The 20996-nt window shown below is 49.2% G+C and overlaps 1 protein-coding gene across 1 annotated transcript in view; it reads right to left on the bottom strand.

Moving 5' to 3' along the window:
* Positions 1-5602: 5602 nt before the first annotated feature.
* kcp (kielin cysteine rich BMP regulator) overlaps positions 5603-20996 on the bottom strand; it is a 43696-nt gene continuing 28302 nt past the window's right edge. Inside the window, exons 30-46 of the mRNA XM_079743798.1 lie at positions 20406-20670; positions 19506-19588; positions 19317-19410; positions 18530-18703; positions 18022-18104; positions 17339-17459; positions 17141-17223; positions 16875-16974; positions 16233-16321; positions 16014-16116; positions 15434-15576; positions 14876-15048; positions 14135-14246; positions 13718-13819; positions 12902-13066; positions 11550-11850; positions 5603-7264 (exon numbers count right to left, since the gene is read on the bottom strand). Of these exons, the coding sequence (XP_079599924.1) occupies positions 7026-7264; positions 11550-11850; positions 12902-13066; positions 13718-13819; positions 14135-14246; positions 14876-15048; positions 15434-15576; positions 16014-16116; positions 16233-16321; positions 16875-16974; positions 17141-17223; positions 17339-17459; positions 18022-18104; positions 18530-18703; positions 19317-19410; positions 19506-19588; positions 20406-20670 (2430 nt within the window). The 3' untranslated portion in view covers positions 5603-7025. The remainder of the gene's footprint in view (positions 7265-11549; positions 11851-12901; positions 13067-13717; positions 13820-14134; positions 14247-14875; positions 15049-15433; positions 15577-16013; positions 16117-16232; positions 16322-16874; positions 16975-17140; positions 17224-17338; positions 17460-18021; positions 18105-18529; positions 18704-19316; positions 19411-19505; positions 19589-20405; positions 20671-20996) is intronic.

Here is a 20996-nt window from a genome sequence, read left to right as displayed (position 1 = left end):
ATCCTGTCTCGGAAAAACTTCTTCAGCGGCCGGTACTGGTCCTGGTTCTGCTCCTGGTACTGGTCCTGGTACTGGTCCTGGTTCGGCTCCTGGTACTGGTCCTGGTTCGGCTCCTGGTACTGGTCCTGGTATGGCTCCTGGTACTGGTCCTGGTCCTGGTACTGGTCCTGGTACTGGTCCTGGTTCGGGTGCCGGTTCCTCGTGTGATGGGACGCTGCTCTCCGCTGGAGCCGCAGCGCTTTTATTGTGAAGGCCGGCATTGCTGTTCAGTTCTGTGATTGGCCCAGCCTGGCTTATCACTAACCCCACCTCGACCACTGAGGACTCAGGAATGTCAGGACTGAGGATGTTGTGCAGGTTGGCAAAATGCTGCGTTTGGAATTCCGACCGATATTTGTCTCTCAGAGCCTGAAGATGCTCAATGCTCTTTAGCGCGCACACACACACACACACACACACACACACACACACCATAGTAACATGTATTATTCATGTACCCCATTCCCAGATGATATTGTGTTGCGGAATGGCTTGTGGACAGGAGAGGTGTGCGTGGTGGAGCCTCACCATTCGGAGCAGCGATGGCAGTACAGCAGAAGCCTGAGCCTCCTGGCTGTCTGTCAGCTGCCTCAACAGGATCGCAGCACTCTCTCCCCATCGGTTGGCAGTCCCTGTGGACCAACCTACCCCTTCCTGGCTCTCATTCTGGGGGGGCTGCTTCCTGGGCCAGGGGGCTGTATGTGTCTGCGGTGGTTGAGAGTTAGACTGTTGGAGGGCAGCATGTGTCTGGAGGCTGCCACCGATTTGTTGCAGCCTTCTGAGGCAGCCATCTTTTAAAGAACCAGGCCTTTGTTTTTTCTCTGTCGGGGGAAGGGATCAGTAGTCATTGAAGGGGACGTATTATACCACCAGGTGTGAGTGTGATTAACCGTTACAAAGCCGTTTTGAAGGTTCTGACATCACAGGTAGACGTGTCCACCTAGATGCGTGCTGGACAGGTCAGTCCACCAGCCTACCCAGTGGACTGTAGCAGACTTTGCTCATCTATCCGTCACACATCACAAGTGGACACGCCCACTTGTGATGTCAGAAGAGGCACATTTTCAAAACGGCTGGTCGTGGCTAATCACACTCGCACCTGGTTTTATAATATGTCCCCTTTTAGAAGATATGAAATGTATATCAAGTATTTACACTAAGACGAGCCAAAACAGACTTACTGTCCTTTAAAGGGCACTGGTTCCCCCGTCCCTCGAGCTGGTGTAGGGAGACCCCATGCAGCAGACCCAGGAGGTACTGCCTCTCCGCCCTCTGCTGCAGAACCAGCAGCTGCAGCACCCCCTGGTGGGATTAGGTTTAGGTTAGGATTGGTCCGAGGTCCGGATCCAATGTAGAGAGTCTGTGTCTGCATGTAATACTGGCTGTTGTAATGGGGTAGCTTTAGTCTGAGCTATACCGTGGGTTAAACTGGTAACCCCTCAGTATCGGAGGTGAACCGAACTCTCGATGCATGTACCTGCTGCGGTGACACTGAGATGGGGATCTCTTTCTCCTCCTCGTCCTCATCGCCATGAAGCCACCGTTCCACCATCTCCTGCCTGCTGCCCGTGTTGCTGACACACGGCCTGTCGAGGAGAAGGTGGTTTCACATGTGGAAAAGAAAAAAGCGATCAGGGGTTACCAATTCGGCACAACAGCTTGATATAATTCCTGTTTTCGTGGGGTGTCTGGTCGTCTTAACCAGGTCTCCCAGAGCTGTCTGGCTGCAAGCAGAGCTCCGTAGGAGCTGCTCTCTGTCTGGGCTCTGAACGTGGCGAGCCTGATGTAAAGAAACAACAGCTTCAGGCTCTCCCTGTCAAGCCTGCAAAGACAAAGAGCCAACAGAACACAGCGTCAATGTCAACAAAGGCATCATCATTTGCTTGATTGTTTTTGGACATTGCAAAATCAACGAAGAAGACCACCTGATTTGCGCAAAACACTGTTGTAATGTGTTTTGCTCCTTCTGTTCTGTTTTGTTCTTCATATCGAGGGGCCAACTGCCGTACTGAAGGTGTGGTACCTTTTGCTGAGGTGAGTCAGTGAGTCCGTCTCCTGCTGGCGGGAGGCGTAGACCTCTGTCAGGACGGTCATGGCCGACCAAGACGACCGCACACCGGACTCAGAGGAGCCGGTCGGGAACCCCCGCCCGAGCGTCCTGCCAGGACATCAAACACCTTGACGTCAGTCGGCATTTGCGTCGATTAATATCGTTTTTTAAAGTAACCATTTCGGCGTGCGTGCGTGCGTGCGTGTGCGTGCGTGCGCGCTCATTACTTGTAAACCCTGAAGGCCCCCGGCAGCTCGGTCAAACGCAACAGGTCCCCAGACCCCAGTGCCCGCTCAGCCAGGTCCTCAAGCCCCTCCTTCTCCTTGTCTTGTTGCCATGGCGGCAGGGTCTCCCAGGCACTCCGACCTGTAGTGGGTCGAGTACACAAAGAGACACAAAGAGACACATGTCCCATGCGACGCTGAAGGCGACATATCACACCACCAGGTGTGAGCGTGAATAGCCGGTACGAGCCGTTTTGATCGGCCTCTTCTGACATCACCAGAGGGCGTGTCCGCCTAGCTGTGTGCTGGATAGGTCGGTCTACCGGCCTACCCAGTGGACCGAAGCAAACGTTGCTCATCTATCCGTCACGCATCTAGGTGGACACACACACACACTTTTTTCAAAACAGCAGATTTCCAAAACGGCTAGTAACGGCTAAGCCCACTCACACCTGGCGGTGTCATATGTCGCCATTTACAGGCTCCAGTGTAGCGATACCGTTGACCCCCAGGGGCAGTGTAGCCGTACCGTAGTGCTGCCTCAGCATCTCTGTGTACAGAAACCCGGTGACCACGGCGTACTTCACCTCCACCAGTGAAAGGAGGTCGGCCGGGGTCAAACAGCCCAGAGCGTGACCCCTGACCTCCAGCTCAGCCGCTCGCCCATGTCGGGGTGCGACGCTGTGAACGCCCTCCGTCACTAGCCTAGCGTTGGTGGAAAACAACTCATTGACTTGCAGTGACACAACCAGAGGGAATAAAAGCGACAAGGCAGACGTTCATGGTTTCTCACAAGGCGGGTCGAGTTTCACAGAGAGCTTTGTTTTACAGGAGGCGTTTAGGGATACGTCTGATAGGGGGGATACCTGGCCCAGCACTGTCGAGCGCTCCTCTTCAGACGCAGCGCACGCCTGTGGCTGTGTTCTGCCTGTACGGGTTCAAGAGGAGGTAAGCGTTAATGTCCAGACGTGACGGATGATTGTGTAACTACAGGAGAGAATAAAGGTCAAAACGTGAGCTGTGATGGAAACAGAAACCTGTGAAAGGTCTGCGTCATCAGAGCCAGGGGGTGAGGAGACTGAATACAATATGTTCTGAGCGTGTTTGAAGGTGCTAGAATCTGAGCGCATGTTATCTGGGTTTCGCTGATGCGTGGGTTCCTGTGTGTCCTTTAGATGTCCGTTCTTGTGTTTCCCCATGTTGAGCAGCTGCTGGGACCAGTATAGCTGAAATAACAAAGACAGCGACCTCGTACATACTGGGGGAACAGGAATGAGTCATGTGCTGTAATGTAACGTATGATCTCATAAAGGCCTAGGTGAAAAGAAAATCACATTCCTACCTCGTCTTTCCTTTCTCGCTCCTTCTGCATTTCTAAAAGAACATCCAGGATGTGTTCCCCCACACATGACCACCCTTCATCTTCCCCAGCCACCTGGCGAAGTTGAAGATGGTATAATAAATGATTTAGTACAACGAAATACTGATGCATGAGCATAAGGGGCAATGCACCTGCATAGTATGTCATGCGTATTCCATAACAAAAACGAAAATAATGCATTTATCCACATTGGTTTACCTTCTTCATAGCGACAAGAACATCATCTGCCGTCGAGGGGTAGTGGAAGACTTTCCGGTAGATTAGGCTGATATCTTCAGAGGAGAAGCTTTCTCCGGCAGGGACACCCAGAGCACGGTACAAGCCATCCACGACGCGCACCTCCAGAGATGCACACACAGAAATGAAATGAGCAAAACAGTACATATCCCAAAGTTGATGCATGGTAAACAATAACAAAAAGTGTCTCACCTTCTCATCCATGTTCCCACCGTTTGTAGTCGATTATAAATTATACACAGTGTCCCTATGGTTACCACAGTCTTTGGGAACAACATTGGGTTCATGTTACAACCAGGGACGCGCTGCCCGGTCATAGGCCCCTGAGGGAAGGTCCTTTCTGATCCGATTAAGCCTATCGCAGTCCAGCCGAGGGGGAACAGAAACACTTGACACGCCTTACTGTGGCCCTAACCCTAAAATAAAGGCTGTGTCTGCCAAATGGCTGAGATACCATGCTGCCACTTTCTATGAGATGTTTGTTATTTTAGGTGAGCAGGACACCTTTAGGTAACATATTTATATTATATGAATGTAGAGGTGATGTCAAGCAAGATGGAAACATAATACTTTAAGCAAAATTGTCAAATGTTAAGGATGAAAAACAATATTTTTTTGTTTAAGAAATGTACATATGTACTTGACAAATAGAAGAATGTGACGCAAACAAAGAAGTTAGCATTACGGTACTGCTAAGAATAGGTAGGGAGCCTAATCTTTTCACTCCGCAGTTAGAAAGCCTTTGCTCCCTGTTGTTACATGTCTTATGGTTTTGTCAATCTACATTATTCTAAATACCCCCATGTTATGCTCACTTAATCACACATCACTGAGTAAACACATTGTCACTACCTGCTGCTTCTGGCAAATTATTAATCACATTCAATTTCGTACCATTCATTAAATCCATTTACTACTTCCATTGGCCTAGACAGCTTGTAAAGATTTCATAACATGTTGTGCAATGGCTATATTGTAACTTTATATGGAAAAATTGCAGTTTTTCACCTATTTGGTTGGAATTCAGTTTGAAATAGAATCCAAATGAACTTGCAGCCATTTGAAACATTTTTTTAAACAACTGTGGGAATTCAATAGACATGAGATTTGCCTTTTGAGTTGGGTACCAAACTTATTGAACATCCCTACAAAGATCAGCAACATTGCCTCATGCCAATTCCAGCACTCACTGTTGGCTATATTACATCCTTATATTAGTTCTCAGCATCAATCACACCAAATGAACGATCATGCAGATAAGATCCAGTCGGATCAACAGGTTTGTGACGCGTTCATGAGTTGGAGCCACGGTGCCCTGCAGATTAAGACTAACCCATATATATAGTTGGTGGTTTTGGGCAACGCAGTATGCCTATGCTACCTGATGCAGATGTAGCTGATAAGAGTCAGCACATCTCCTAGCCTCAGTGGTCTGTAACACTAGACAGCCTTAAAGTGGATGTTTTCAGGCCCTTTTCATCGGTTTACATTTCCTTAAACGTGCTCTAAACATTAACTACAAATGGATGTTCTCTATCAAACCCATGTCAAAATGTTGTGTTTTTGTCATTTGACTTTTCCAAAGAAAGAACACACATTACACAACGATATTTAGCTTTTCATATTTATACGATTCAACAGCACTAAGCAGTATTACCGTGTTATGTTGCATAGTGTACAGTATCGGTTCTCAGTGTTCACATAAACAATCGATGAGCTACCACTACAATTGGAGGGGATGTGATTGAGGTTGAAAAGGTGAGATATACATATCGTCCCTGCTCAGTGCGACATTTGGCATTTGAATGCATGTTTGCTTATATTCTACTACATGTTTTAAAAAAAAATTTAACAGAAAAAGGATGTCCAGAGTGGAGCAAAAAAAACAATACGTAACTCAGTTAAAGGTATGTTAAATAATTATTCTCTTAATTTCGTATGCAGCTTCCTTGTTCAACATACGATGGACATTACGTTTTTTCCATCTGTCCATTTTTCTCATGTTCCCCATCATAAACACCGTCATTAGGTTTCTGCAAAGGAGCTGCAGCCCCACCTGCAGGCTCCAATCGGAAGCAGTAACTAGATCAAAGCCACTGAGACAGTGTTTTTCACTTTCAGCAGAAATGTAGTTAGTTATTATCTTGTAGTTCTTTCAGTTACTCACCTCACGGTTCTTGTATCGTGATGACGGCTCTCCTGATTTTAAGGATATTAAAAGTGTAATATGATTGGGAAAAAAACCTGTAAATGCGCCTCGCCTTGGTGTTATGATATTCACAACCCATCAGTCTAGTTTCCTCTTCAAGTAGTATAAAGTAGTATAAAAACAAAAAAGTAATATAAAATTGTAATAAAATACAAATTAACATTGTGTCCCAACACTTGGTAAAGAAAAGTTAAAAATCACAAAAGAGCCGCTCATAAATAATTATGATCGAAGGTAATCACAGACGATGAATAACGGCATGGATATATAATATGCCCTATTCAACATTACGTTTCAAAGAGAATGTAATCCTAGTTCAGAGGTCAATAATATAGTGGTTCTTTGGTTTTAGACATTCTGCTTCTGGAACGCAATGGAAGGCTGCAGTCCTTAAGGGGTTGGGTGTGAGGTGTGTTAGGCAGATATATATATATATATATATATATATATAAAGCGATTAATAATGTGTCTGTATAGAATAGAAAAGTTGAGAAGTATCTCCCAGTGCAGTCGGAGGCTATACTTGAATGGGCTCACTTGCTCCCTCGTTCACTTAGGTCAGGCAATACAGGGAATCTAGAAACTGGCCATGTACCGCTGTGAAGCCGTCTGTACCGGACATCTCTGTTAGAAGAATACAATGGCGGTGAAACTCGGCTGTGCATCATGGGATATATTTCGGGAATAAGTGAGCATCACTTTATTTCTTGTCGCACTCTGGGTACTAAGTAACCCAGAATGTAGCGAGCCAGATCTGTGCACGCCCATTTCGGACAAAACTACAAAGCGGGGACACCCTAGCCGTTCGGTTTCGTTCAGTTCGCTGTACAAGGCGCCGGCGGACCCCCTTCAAACCCGGCCGGGGGGTTGTGGCGTGCGCCGGGGTCACAGGGAGCCGTGGGGCAGGGAGGAGTTGCCGTGGATGATCTTGGGGCACTTGTCCGGAGAGATGCAGTAGTTGCTGTGCAGGACCAGGCCGGCGGGGCACTGGCACCCGGGCACACAGGGCTTGAAGCAGTGGCTCTCTATGACCCCCAGGGGCACGTCGGCGTTGAGGCAGGTCACCGGGCACGGGGGGCCGCACTCGTCGAACACAAAGCCCCGCTCCACCGGGCAGCCCACCGCTGGGGGGGGAGAGAGAGGGGTTAGACCGCCACCGCGGGTGCTAACACTAGTAGCCCCCGGCACAGCCAACACACCCCCCACCACCAGCACCAACTCTACTACTGGTAGTACTACCACCACCAGCACCAACTCTACTACTGGTAGTACTCCCACCACCAGCACCAACTCTACTACTGGTAGTACTACCACCACCAGCACCAACTCTACTACTGGTAGTATTACCACCACCAGCACCAACTCTACTACTGGTAGTACTACCACCACCAGCACCAACTCTACTACTGGTAGTACTACCACCACCAGCACCAACTCTACTACTGGTAGTATTACCACCACCAGCACCAACTCTACTACTGGTAGTATTACCACCACCAGCACCAACTCTACTACTGGTAGTACTACCACCACCAGCACCAACTCTACTACTGGTAGTACTACCACCACCAGCACCAACTCTTCTACTGGTAGTATTACCACCACCAGCACCAACTCTACTACTGGTAGTACTACCACCACCAGCACCAACTCTACTACTGGTAGTACTACCACCACCAGCACCAACTCTACTACTGGTAGTATTACCACCACCAGCACCAACTCTACTACTGGTAGTACTACCACCACCAGCACCAACTCTACTACTGGTAGTACTACCACCACCAGCACCACTGGTAGTACTACCACCACCAGCACCAACTCTACTACTGGTAGTATTACCACCACCAGCACCAACTCTACTACTGGTAGTACTACCACCACCAGCACCAACTCTACTACTGGTAGTACTACCACCACCAGCACCAACTCTACTACTGGTAGTACTACCACCACCAGTACCAACTCTACTACTGGTAGTACTACCACCACCAGCACCAACTCTACTACTGGTAGTACTACCACCACCAGCACCAACTCTACTACTGGTACTACTACCACCACCAGCACCAACTCTACTACTGGTAGTACTACCACCACCAGCACCAACTCTACTACTGGTAGTACTACCACCACCAGCACCACTGGTAGTACTACCACCACCAGCACCAACTCTACTACTGGTAGTATTACCACCACCAGCACCAACTCTACTACTGGTAGTACTACCACCACCAGCACCAACTCTACTACTGGTAGTACTACCACCACCAGCACCAACTCTACTACTGGTAGTACTACCACCACCAGTACCAACTCTACTACTGGTAGTACTACCACCACCAGCACCAACTCTACTACTGGTAGTACTACCACCACCAGCACCAACTCTACTACTGGTAGTACTACCACCACCAGCACCAACTCTACTACTGGTAGTACTACCACCACCAGCACCAACTCTACTACTGGTAGTACTACCACCACCAGCACCAACTCTACTACTGGTAGTACTACCACCACCAGTACCAACTCTACTACTGGTAGTACTACCACCACCAGCACCAACTCTACTACTGGTAGTACTACCACCACCAGCACCACTGGTAGTACTACCACCACCAGCACCAACTCTACTACTGGCAGTACTACCACCACCAGCACCAACTCTACTACTGGTAGTACTACCACCACCAGTACCAACTCTACTACTGGCAGTACTACCACCACCAGCACCAACTCTACTACTGGTAGTACTACCACCACCAGCACCAACTCTACTACTGGCAGTACTACCACCACCAGCACCAACTCTACTACTGGTAGTACTACCACCACCAGCACCAACTCTACTACTGGTAGTACTACCACCACCAGCACCAACTCTACTACTGGTAGTACTACCACCACCAGCACCAACTCTACTACTGGTAGTATTACCACCACCAGCACCAACTCTACTACTGGTAGTACTACCACCACCAGCACCAACTCTACTACTGGTAGTACTACCACCACCAGCACCAACTCTACTACTGGTAGTACTACCACCACCAGCACCAACTCTACTACTGGTAGTACTACCACCACCAGCACCAACTCTACTACTGGTAGTACTACCACCACCAGCACCAACTCTACTACTGGTAGTACTCCCACCACCAGCACCAACTCTACTACTGGTAGTACTACCACCACCAGCACCAACTCTACTACTGGTAGTACTACCACCACCAGCACCAACTCTACTACTGGTAGTACTACCACCACCAGCACCAACTCTACTACTGGTAGTACTACCACCACCAGCACCAACTCTACTACTGGTAGTACTACCACCACCAGCACCAACTCTACTACTGGTAGTACTACCACCACCAGCACCACTGGTAGTACTACCACCACCAGCACCAACTCTACTACTGGCAGTACTACCACCACCAGCACCAACTCTACTACTGGTAGTACTACCACCACCAGTACCAACTCTACTACTGGCAGTACTACCACCACCAGCACCAACTCTACTACTGGTAGTACTACCACCACCAGCACCAACTCTACTACTGGTAGTACTACCACCACCAGCACCAACTCTACTACTGGTAGTACTACCACCACCAGCACCAACTCTACTACTGGTAGTATTACCACCACCAGCACCAACTCTACTACTGGTAGTACTACCACCACCAGCACCAACTCTACTACTGGTAGTACTACCACCACCAGCACCAACTCTACTACTGGTAGTACTACCACCACCAGCACCAACTCTACTACTGGTAGTACTACCACCACCAGCACCAACTCTACTACTGGTAGTACTACCACCACCAGCACCAACTCTACTACTGGTAGTACTCCCACCACCAGCACCAACTCTACTACTGGTAGTACTACCACCACCAGCACCAACTCTACTACTGGTAGTACTACCACCACCAGCACCAACTCTACTACTGGTAGTACTACCACCACCAGTACCAACTCTACTACTGGTAGTACTACCACCACCAGCACCAACTCTACTACTGGTAGTACTACCACTACCAGTACCGCCATAACTACAGGTTGGACTGTCAATAGTACTAACACTACTAAAGGTAGTAATACCCCCCCCCCCCCCCCCCCCCGCTGACAGCTTGTATGGGTGTATTACACACACCCATACAAGCCGGTGTGTGTTTGCGAGCACAGGTCTGTGTACAGGAGTGTCGTCTGGGTCGGGTGTGTTGCGTGTACCTATATTGTAGCAAACCAGTGTGTGTGTTACTGTGTGCTAATGTGTGTGTGTTTGCGAGCGCAGGTCTGGGTGCATGTCGGTGTGTATAGAAGTGTGTTCCGTACATGGCAGCGTATGTGAGTGTGTGTATTACTGTCGGTGTGTATACCGTGTGTGTGTATTACTGTGCGTGTGCGTATCACTGTGTGTATTACTGTGTGTGTGTATAACTGTGTGTATTACTGTGTGTGTGCGTATTACTGTGTGTATTACTGTGCATGTGTATGACTGTGTGTGTGCGTGTGTGTATTACTGTGTGTGTGTGTGTGTATGGTATGACTGTGTGTGCATGTGTGTATTACTGTGTGTGTGTATGGTATGACTGTGTGCGTGTGTGTATGAATGTGTGTGTGTGTGTGTGACTGTGTGTGTGTGTATGACTGTGTGTGTGTGTGTATGACTATGTGTGTGCGTGTGTATGACTGTGTGTGAGTGTGTGTGTATGGTATGACTGTGTGCGTGTGTGTATGAATGTGTGTGTGTGTGTGTGACTGTGTGTGTGTGTGTGACTGTGTGTGTGTGTGTATGACTGTGTGTGTGTGTGTGTATGACTGTGTGTGTGTGTGTGTATGACTGTGTGTGTGTGTGTGTATGACTGTGTGTGTGTGTGTATGACTGTGTGTGTGTGTGTATGACTGTGTGTGTGTGTGTGTATGACTATGTGTGTGCGTGTGTATGACTGTGTGTGTGTGTGTGTATGACTGTGTGTCTGTGTGTATGACTGTGTGTGTGTGTGTGTGTGTGACTGTGTGTGTGTGTGTGTGTATGACTGTGTGTGTGTGTGTGTATGACTGTGTGTGTGTGTGTATGACTGTGTGTGTGTGTGTGTATGACTGTGCGTGTGTGTGTGTGTGACTGTGCGTGTGTGCGTGTGTATGACTGTGTGTGTGTGTGTGTATGACTGTGTGTGTGTGTGTGTATGACTGTGTGTGTGTGTGTGTATGACTGTGTGTGTGTGTGTGTATGACTGTGTGCGTGTGTGTATGACTGCGTGTGTGTGTGTGTGTGTGTGTATGACTGTGTGTGTGTGTATGACTGTGTGTGTGTGTGTATGACTGTGTGTGTGCGTGTATGACTGCGTGTGTGTGTGCGTGTGACTGCGTGTGTGTGTGTCCGGCGCTCACCGCACAGCGCGGGGCTCCTCCACTGCAGCACCACCCCGGCCTCGCGGCACTGGCCGGCGTACGCCTCCAGCGCGTCACACAGGCACTCGTCGGCGTTGGCGCCGCACGCACACAGGTCGTACACGCAGGCGCCATGCCAGGCCTCCGGGGGCACCACCCGGTGGCAGGGCCTGAACGCCGCCGACTTCAGGACCTTGCAGCGCCCGTTGGCGCCCTTGCGGGCCTGGTACCCCGCCTCCCGGCAGGGGTCCACGTCCTCGCCGGGGCGGCAGGAGGAGAGGGCGTGGCTGTGGTTCGTCACCTAAAGGGGGGGGGTGAACAGCAGGGGGGAGGTGATGTTTGAATGATTTTTATGATTTTTGAATGATAAAATGGTCCCCAAAGGAGCTGCCTAAAGCTCATGCTAAGGGGGTGTGGCCTAGCTAGGGGGCCATGATAAACACAAAGAGGGGGTGTGGCCTAGCTAGGGGACCATGATAAACACAAAGAGGGGGTGTGGCCTAGCTAGGGGGCCATGATAAACACAAAGAGGGGTGTGGCCTAGCTAGGGGGCCATGATAAACACAAAGAGGGGGTGTGGCCTAGCTAGGGGGCCATGATAAACACAAAGAGGGGGTGTGGCCTAGCTAGGGGGCCATGATAAACACAAAGAGGGGGTGTGGCCTAGCTAGGGGGCCATGATAAACACAAAGAGGGGGTGTGGCCTAGCTAGGGGGCCATGATAAACACAAAGAGGGGGTGTGGCCTAGCTAGGGGGCCATGATAAACACAAAGAGGGGGTGTGGCCTAGCTAGGGGGCCATGATAAACACAAAGAGGGGGTGTGGCCTAGCTAGGGGGCCATGATAAACACAAAGAGGGGGTGTGGCCTAGCTAGGGGGCCATGATAAACACAAAGAGGGGGTGTGGCCTAGCTAGGGGGCCATGATAAACACAAAGAGGGGGTGTGGCCTACACATTACACATCCCATCTCATTCATACTACGAACAGTGGTAGATCCCGGATCAGTCAACAAATACAAATATGCCTAACTGTTTTTTCTTGAGGTTTGAGGATGAGAAAGCACCGGGAATGTTAAAACACAGACACACGCGCGTGCAGACGTATGGAGGCGTACACACACACGAACGCATGCAAGCATGCAGATACAGACAGACACACAGGTGGACACATACACACACACACACACACACACACACAGACACACAGACAAACACATAAACATAAGTACATTTCTTCTCAATAAATTAAAAATAAACACTCCGTGGTGTGCACTATGATTTGTATATACATGCATAAAATGAACTTTTTAGCAAAGTATAAATCACTAGGTTCTGATCGCTCCTCCTCACCTGCCAGCTGTTCCCGAAGCTGGCCTCCGATAGGCTGAGGCGTCCATCGGGCGTGCGCAGGTCGTCCTGCGGGAAGTCGTTGAAGTCGCCACACAGGCCACAGGTCTGCTTCCTGTAGGAGCCCGGAACGCTGACCTCCAGGTGGGACCGCCCGCTCCACAGCACCTAGCGGGGTCAAAGGTCAGCGGGGACGACCAGAGGGGTCACGGGGTCACCAGATGCACGCCGGTTGCTCCGCGGAACAGACAGCTGTCAGCTGTCACGCACATCTGGACGTTAGCTAGATGGTTATCTAACCTAACCACGGACCGAGGGCCTCGTCTTTCCCGCTTTGAATTCTGTTGCAAAATCCAAGATGAATATTGAAAAACTATACAGACAAAATAATGAGAAGAAGCATACTCCTACGGAGACCTGGGTGTACACATTGTGTATATTTCAACATCACCAAAGCATCAGGAATATCTCCATGTGCACGTTGGGTGAGAGAGAAAATTCATGTCAGTAGATTTCCACATCCCAATTCATACAGGCAAGGCAAGACAGCTTTATTCATATTGCACTTGTCATACATGAGGCCGACTCAAAGTGCCTCGCATAGGAACACTGTCATACAATAAAATAAAATAATAGATAAGTAAAAGAAAACATAGGCAAAGTTAAAAAATGAGTAATAAAATAAAAAGATACAAAATAAAGGCAAAGTTAAAAAAGCAATGTATTTAAGAAAAAACATACCGGAGATATATACTATTCAGAATGAGCACGGAGGAATAACCACATGAGTGTGATCAGCCCATAATAATAAATAGAAACCTTTATCCCAATGTTGGTGTTGAGCAGGATGGTGTTGGTCTGACGCTCCACGTAGACGTAAGGTTCTCTCAGGTAGGGCAGAGCCACCACTAGGTCATTCACCTGAAGACACACACACACACACACACACACACACACACACACACACACACACACAGCTGATTACTCAGAGTAGGCAATCCCAGGGATTTCTTTGTGAGGACGGCACAAAATGTCCTCACTTCAAGAAATGTCATCACTAGAAAGATGGTTTGGCTTTGTACCCACATGTATGTCAAAACTCACACATACACAAACACTAACACACACACACACAGACAGACAGACACACACACCCACACACATACACATCGACACACACACAGACAGACAAACACACAACCACACACATACACACAGACACACACACACACACACCTTGACGACCCAGTCCTGGAGCAGCTGAACTGAGAGGTCTCCGATGAACACGGTGACCTCCTTGGTCCAGGAGACTCCCTTACGGCCGCGGTCGTCGTTGGTGGTGTGGATTCTACGGAGGAGAAACCTCTTGAGTCCTGAGTGTATTTCAAATGCAGAAGGTACCAAGCAGACCGTGGTGTCTCAGGCATGATTACCGTGTGATGGATGTTGTGATTACCAAACCATTCCAAAAGCTCCCGTTTGGGAATGGATATAGAGCGCACAACCTGAAGTGAGATATTGCTTTTATACAAGCGATTATGTTTTTTAATCATTTATTTTGCTCCACAAACAGAAATCGTTCTGCAACTGGATCTGAACTGGACTGTTGTCAAGGCAACCACAGGCCAGTTACCAGGTATCATCAACATTTATCTGTAAAAATATATCCATTTATTGTGTAACCCGTGAAATAAGAATCTGTTGAAACGCTTTGGATTCCGCAGAGTTCACTGCTTATGACTCCCAGCGCTGTTATACTCTATAGACGGGCACGTTGAACGTCTCTTGTCCAATCAAATTACTTTGATTTCCAATCAAATGACTCTGATTCCCTGATTCCCTATGAATCAATCACAGAGGACTTGCATATCATCATGTCAACATTTCTAAGACAACCATAGCAACAACATTCTGGCTGCTGCTATGGTTACAGTTTGAGTACAGCTGGACTCTACGTCACCCTAGAGACCGCCGTACCTGAAGTCCCCGCCCTGACAGTCCTGGGCCAGGACGTAGGTGCACGCGCCCTGGAAGTGCAGCATACGCCCGTCGAAGGTGCGGTAGTGGGGGTCCCCGAAGGCGATGCAGGTGGCCGGGCGCGGCAGGCAGTGGGGGCAGCACAGCCCAGGGACCGCCGCGGGCATCTCCGTCTGCAACCACAACCGGCACGACAACAGCGCCTTGGTGCCTCCGCCAAACCTCGAGGGGGATGGCGGAGGTGGCTATCTGTGGACCCTTGGCCCTGGCCGGAGTCCTGAAGGCTTCCCGAGCCAGACTTCAGAGTTGGGTCGGTTGCTCTCGTAAGTCTTTGATCCTAAACCTTTTTTGCCTCCAGAATAGTCTCAGCAGTTGGTTCCCGTGAGCTCCCCCAACCCCTTCACAAATGACAACTAAAAAGACGTGTTCATGTTTTCTAATGCAGAGATTGCAGCTGTACGTGTTTGTGTGTGCGTGCTTGTGTGTGTGTGCGTGCGTGTGTGTGCGTACGTTTGTGCGTGTGCATGTGTGTGTGCGTGGGTGTGTTAGTTTACTGACTGCAGAACAGGCGAGGGCGGGGCAGCGCTCGGTGCCACAGTGCACGTCTCCGGCCACGCACGTGCAGCTGGTGCACTCGTCCACCGCCCACTGATCGCCGGGCTGGTAGAGCGCACCTTGGTACGTGCACGACACCCCCGAGGCTGTGAGGCGCACACACACACACACACACGCACACACGCACACACACACGCACACACACACACACATGCTTGCACACAGACACATTCACACACACATTGTAAAACATTATCACCCACACACACGCACGCACACACACCCACACACACACACACACACAATTACTATTTTACCACGTAATCTTTTCACAGACGCTTCCATCCAAAGCGCCTTCCATGTACCGGTCATTAAGGAGCAGGTATGGATTAAGGGCATCTTGCCAATGGACACCTACAGGTTAGGCTGTGGACGTTGAATGGGCAACCCAGAACCTTTCAGCCGGGAGTCAAAACACTTAGGGCTCAAAGACACACACATGGAAACGCTTTATACACGCATGACTTGTTTTTGTGTTTGTAACTCATGATAACCTGATTTGGGCTCCCACCAGCTTCAGTACCTTGGCATTCATAACAACATTTCCCGGGCGTCTTCATGGGTATCTGTTCTTCCTGACACACCAGATGTAAACACTCTTCAATGCTGCACTCAATGTGTCCGAGCTGAGAGAGAGAAAACATAGTGATGCTGGAGTCAACTCCCCGGTCAAGTCATCACATTGTGAACATTGTGCGGTCTCTTCTCCGTCAGGGGGGGGGTTGGTTCCTCCGTCACCTACGTTACAGGTGCAGGTGACGCAGTCGTCGTCGCTGTCGGTCCAGCTGCTGCCGCTGGGCACGCGGGCGGCCTGGCCCTCGATCACACACTCTGCCAGGACGCAGAAATGAATCAAATCAATGAAATACTGTTTATTAGAGGACACTTCTCGACAGAAGAGTCCTCAAAGTATTTGATTTCATAACAGCAGTGTTAGGTGAAATACTGTTTATTAGAGGACACTTCTCGACAGAAGAGTCCTCAAAGTATTTGATTTCATAACAGCAGCGTCAGGTGAAATACTGTTTATTAGAGGACACTTCTCGACAGAAGCGTCCTTTACAGAAAGTGTTTGATTTAATAACATGATAAACACAATACTGAAGTTCAATACACCATAAAGAAGTGGGGGGATTAGCATGGCCTCAGTCCCAGACCTTCTGCCTACGGCGGCGATGTGAATGAATTCCGATGACCATAGCACCGCTCTTTGAACGGTGCTATGTTAGTGAGGGAGAAGGAGGGAGCATCTCCGGATGCAAGAAGACATTCTTCAAATATATTTCAATGAACATGAAACTAGGTTATATTATTTGGATAAAATGTAATATTATTATTAGGACCCTTGTTCCCCCTGGGGTGGAGGGCATGGGGGGGGTCTTACCCTCGCACACGGAGCAGCAGGAGTCCGGCAGGGAGAGCTGCTCACTGACGGGGCAGGTGAGGGCGGGGCAGTTCCGGTGGAGACACGTCCACGTTAGGTCCTGCAAACGAACGCACGCACGCACGCACGCACGCACGCACGCACGCACGCACACGCACACACACGTACAGACAAGAAAAAGGAAAGAAAGAAAAAAATACTATATTGACATCGCACATTGAGGGATGGGATTCAGAGGTGATTGATTGATTGGTTACTATGGTTACCTTGCATTGACAGGTGAAACATGGGTCATCGGTAGCCAGGACTTCATTACCGATCAGGGTGGCAGTGCAGTTACTGAGCGGTTCTACACACACACAGAAAGTAGCGTATTAACAACATAAGGAATACACCATCTCATGCAGTGTGATCTTATCTGTGTCTGCGTGCGTGCGTGCGTGTGTGTGTAAGAAGGCACTGACGTGCACAGACAGGGCAGCAGGAGGCGGGTCCGGAGAACAGGATGTTGTTGACGGGGCAGTCCACCAGACTGGGGCACTGCTCACGGTAACACCGCAGGTGTTGCTCTCCGTCTGGCATCAGCTGAAGAACACACACGGTGTCGGGGGCATGGGAGACCCATGGTCAGGTTATGAGTACCGGCTCACCTCCACGCCACTCTGCCCAACTCTACTCGCTTTTGGAACCAGCGGCGTTTTCCACTGAAGATAGAACCGTATCAATGTCACGGTCGTCTTGGACGACACATGAAACTGAAGGGATGTCACCTTCAACGCGACACACAGGAACAATTGACCCGTGAGAGGTTTTGTGGAAGCCAATGCATGCCGATGGCCGACTACTAGTGAAGCTAATAAAAAACATTGCTTCTATAGTAGCTTATCTATCTAAAACATTAGCGGGTTTGTGCACGTTTTGCCCTAGATGATGATTCTAGTGAGGATTTTCTCTAACCTATGGGTATCTGCTCTGGGTATCGCCTCTGTTCCCTCAGAACCCAGCCAGAGTTCGACCCAAATAAATGCCAGTTGGCGGGTACAATTCAAACTTTATCCCGATGGAAAATGAAAACAGACGGGTAGAGTGGAGTCGACTGGAGTTCAGACCACTACCACGCGTTGGGAAACAGCTCCTAGTAGCCTACCTCACAGGTGCAGATCTGGCAGGGGTCGTCTGCAGGATGGAAGCTGTCGCTGGGACTGTAGACTCTGCCCTCGAACAAACAGTCTGCTCAGACAGGAACACACGCAGTCCGTCGTCATACAATACACTCATCACCTCCAAGGATGGACTTGTTGGTAGGATAGAATCAAGGGATATAGTAGTGAAGTGATGAAGTAATTAAGTGATACTAGAAACAGTGTATTGTAATACTAGTATAGTATCATAATAGTAAATTACTGCAACAGCAATAGTGTAGTTCAATGTAATAATAAACCACAACCGGCACGGTTGTGGTTTATTATTGTAGTAAATAGTACATAGTATTATTGTACTAAATAGTACAATAATAGTAGTATCTGTATAGTGTAGTGTAACGGTAATAGTGCAATGACAGCACTAAAAAGCATAATGAATGAAGTGTGAGGTTGACGCTGAGATAACATCCCTGAGCGCAGGCTATGAACACGGAACAGGGTGCAGTTCCTCACCTGCGCACACGGGGCAGCACTCGCCGGCCACCCGGATGGTGTTGACGCAGGGCGAGAGGCAGCGGATCTGAGAGCAGGTGGTCACGCCGCCCACGCACATGCAGTTCATACAGGAGGCGGAGTCAGCGAACCAGCTGCTGGCCTCCGCGTGTTCCTGTCCGTCGTACATGCACCCTGAGACGGTCAAATGGAAAATAACCACGGGATGTGTCAGAGGGATGCGTCCGTTACACACCTATCGAATCTCTTAGGTGTGAGACGTTCAAAAAGTATAACAATATGCATCCTAAAGCCAATAAACTCAACTCAAGATTGTAGGGGCGTGGCCTGGATGATGTCCATCACTTTAAAATATTAAATACAATATATATTTATATTCTACTAACATTGTATTTGTTCTTATACAGATGAGCTTGAGGGGATGCTTTGGTTATTCTCTTGGTTAGTGTAAGCGGTTTAATGTAAATGTCAAGCTTTATTTTTAACTGTAATTGTGTACTGTACTGTATTGTATTTTACTGTATTGTACTGTACTGTACTGTACTGTATTGTATTTTACTGTATTGTACTGTACTGTATTGTTTTGTATTGTACTGTATTGTATTTTGTATTGTACTGTACTGTATTGTTCTGTATTGTATTGTACTGTATTGTACTGTACTGTATTGTATTTTGTATTGTACTGTATTGTTCTGTATTGTATTGTACTGTATTGTTCTGTATTGTATTGTATTGTACTGTATTGTACTGTACTGTACTGTACTGTACTGTATTATGTCTGTGTTACCTCGGCAGCGTGGACAGCAGGCCCCTGGATCCTGGACCTGGTGCATGCAGGCCATCTTGGGACACTCTTGGGACACACAGCTCACTTCTCCTTCCTGGAAAAGGCCCCAGGGATTATCTTATCGACCGCTCGTTATGCTATAGGTGGTACACTGCGTCTGGGTTTCACAAGGCCGCTGGTCTGTCACACCTGGCATGTGCACGTGGAGCAGGGGTTGGACTGGTGGGTCCACTGCTGTCCGTTCTGGTACTCCCGTCCATCCAGCATACACACTGAGGGCCAGACAGACAGACAGACACAGGGATAAAAGTGTGGAAAATTACTGTTGATGTCTTTTTTAAGAGACCTTGATCCTATTGTGTGTGTGTGTGTACTCCCTAGGTGCATACCGTCCCCACATGCCCCATCCCCATTGTGTAGTTATTATTGTGGTCTATTTGTGTTGTATTAACCAGTGTCTAACCCAGTGTCTAGCTATGTGTTTAACCAATGCCTTGACCGTTCCTACTACACCTGTCGCCCACAGCCTGTGACTCCTAGTCAAACATTATGCAGTCCTCCCTTTAAAGGGGAACCGCAGCGCTCGGCCATATTCTAACGTAAGACAGCACTGCTGTTTTTTCATTTCTGGGTTGTATCGTCATGGTTGGATACACTTATAGTCCGTTGCTTAAGATTCAAGCGTTGGCAAAATAACTGTAGCGTTCTGCTTCATAGGCGTGGTGGCTTCCCGAGAAATAATGGGGATCTTATTGGTCCTAATTGAAGGAGATCACTACGGTCCAACTTCACAGAGATTCAGATATTGCGGACGGCGATGTTGACCCCTTTGACTTCCTGACGTAGGTAATGATGGCAAATGGACTGCATTCATAAAGCGCTTTTACCCAAAGCATTCACCCACTCATGCACACATTCGCACGCCGACGGCCAGCTCTTTAGCAGCGGTTCGAGGCGCCTCGCTCAGGGACGCCGCGGCACTCTAGGAGGAGCCGGGGGATCGAACCCGCCAACCTTGCGGTGACCAGCCGACCCGCTCTGCCTCCTGAGCTCCTGCCGCCCGGTGGTGTTCTAGAGGGGGGGGCCCACCTGGGCACCGGGGGCAGCACTGCCCGGGCTGGGTCACGGGTCGGGGGCAGGGGGCCGGCGGGCAGGGGCCGCGCACGCACGTGACCGTCCCCTGGACGCACGTGCAGCGCTGGCAGGGGTCGGAGGAGGAGCTGAAGGTGTGTCTGTGGGCGTGCACGACTCCCTGGTAGAGGCAGGAGTCGCACGCGGGGCAGCAGCTCTCCGACGGGACGGGGTGGGAACACTGGACGGGACAGGGCCTCTTCTGGCAGGACACCACCTCGTCCTGGGGGAGGGATGTTACGGGGGGGCGGCAGAGAGAGGAAGTGGATAAACATGAGAATAGGGATGGAGACTGGGTCGATGAGGGAGCCGGAGGTGCGGGAATTCATTTAGGTTCATGGAGCAAATGGAATCATACAATCATAGGTTTGTCAAGCAGCGCGACAAGAAGTAAACTAAAATGTAATTTGTGCTTCGGCTTCCAACTCAATGCCAAATGAAAAGCCGATATATAGAAACACACACACAAACTTTAGTATAATCAAAGTAATCCAAGTTTGAACCTATCGGTCTACTGGGTAAGGAAACACAAACCCCCAGGGTGAAGTA

The sequence above is a fragment of the Pollachius pollachius genome (genome assembly GCF_949987615.1).
Source record: "Pollachius pollachius genome assembly, chromosome: 9".
NCBI lineage: Eukaryota > Metazoa > Chordata > Actinopteri > Gadiformes > Gadidae > Pollachius > Pollachius pollachius.
Note: the sequence above shows the minus strand (reverse complement) of the source record. Positions and strands in the feature narration are given on the sequence as shown.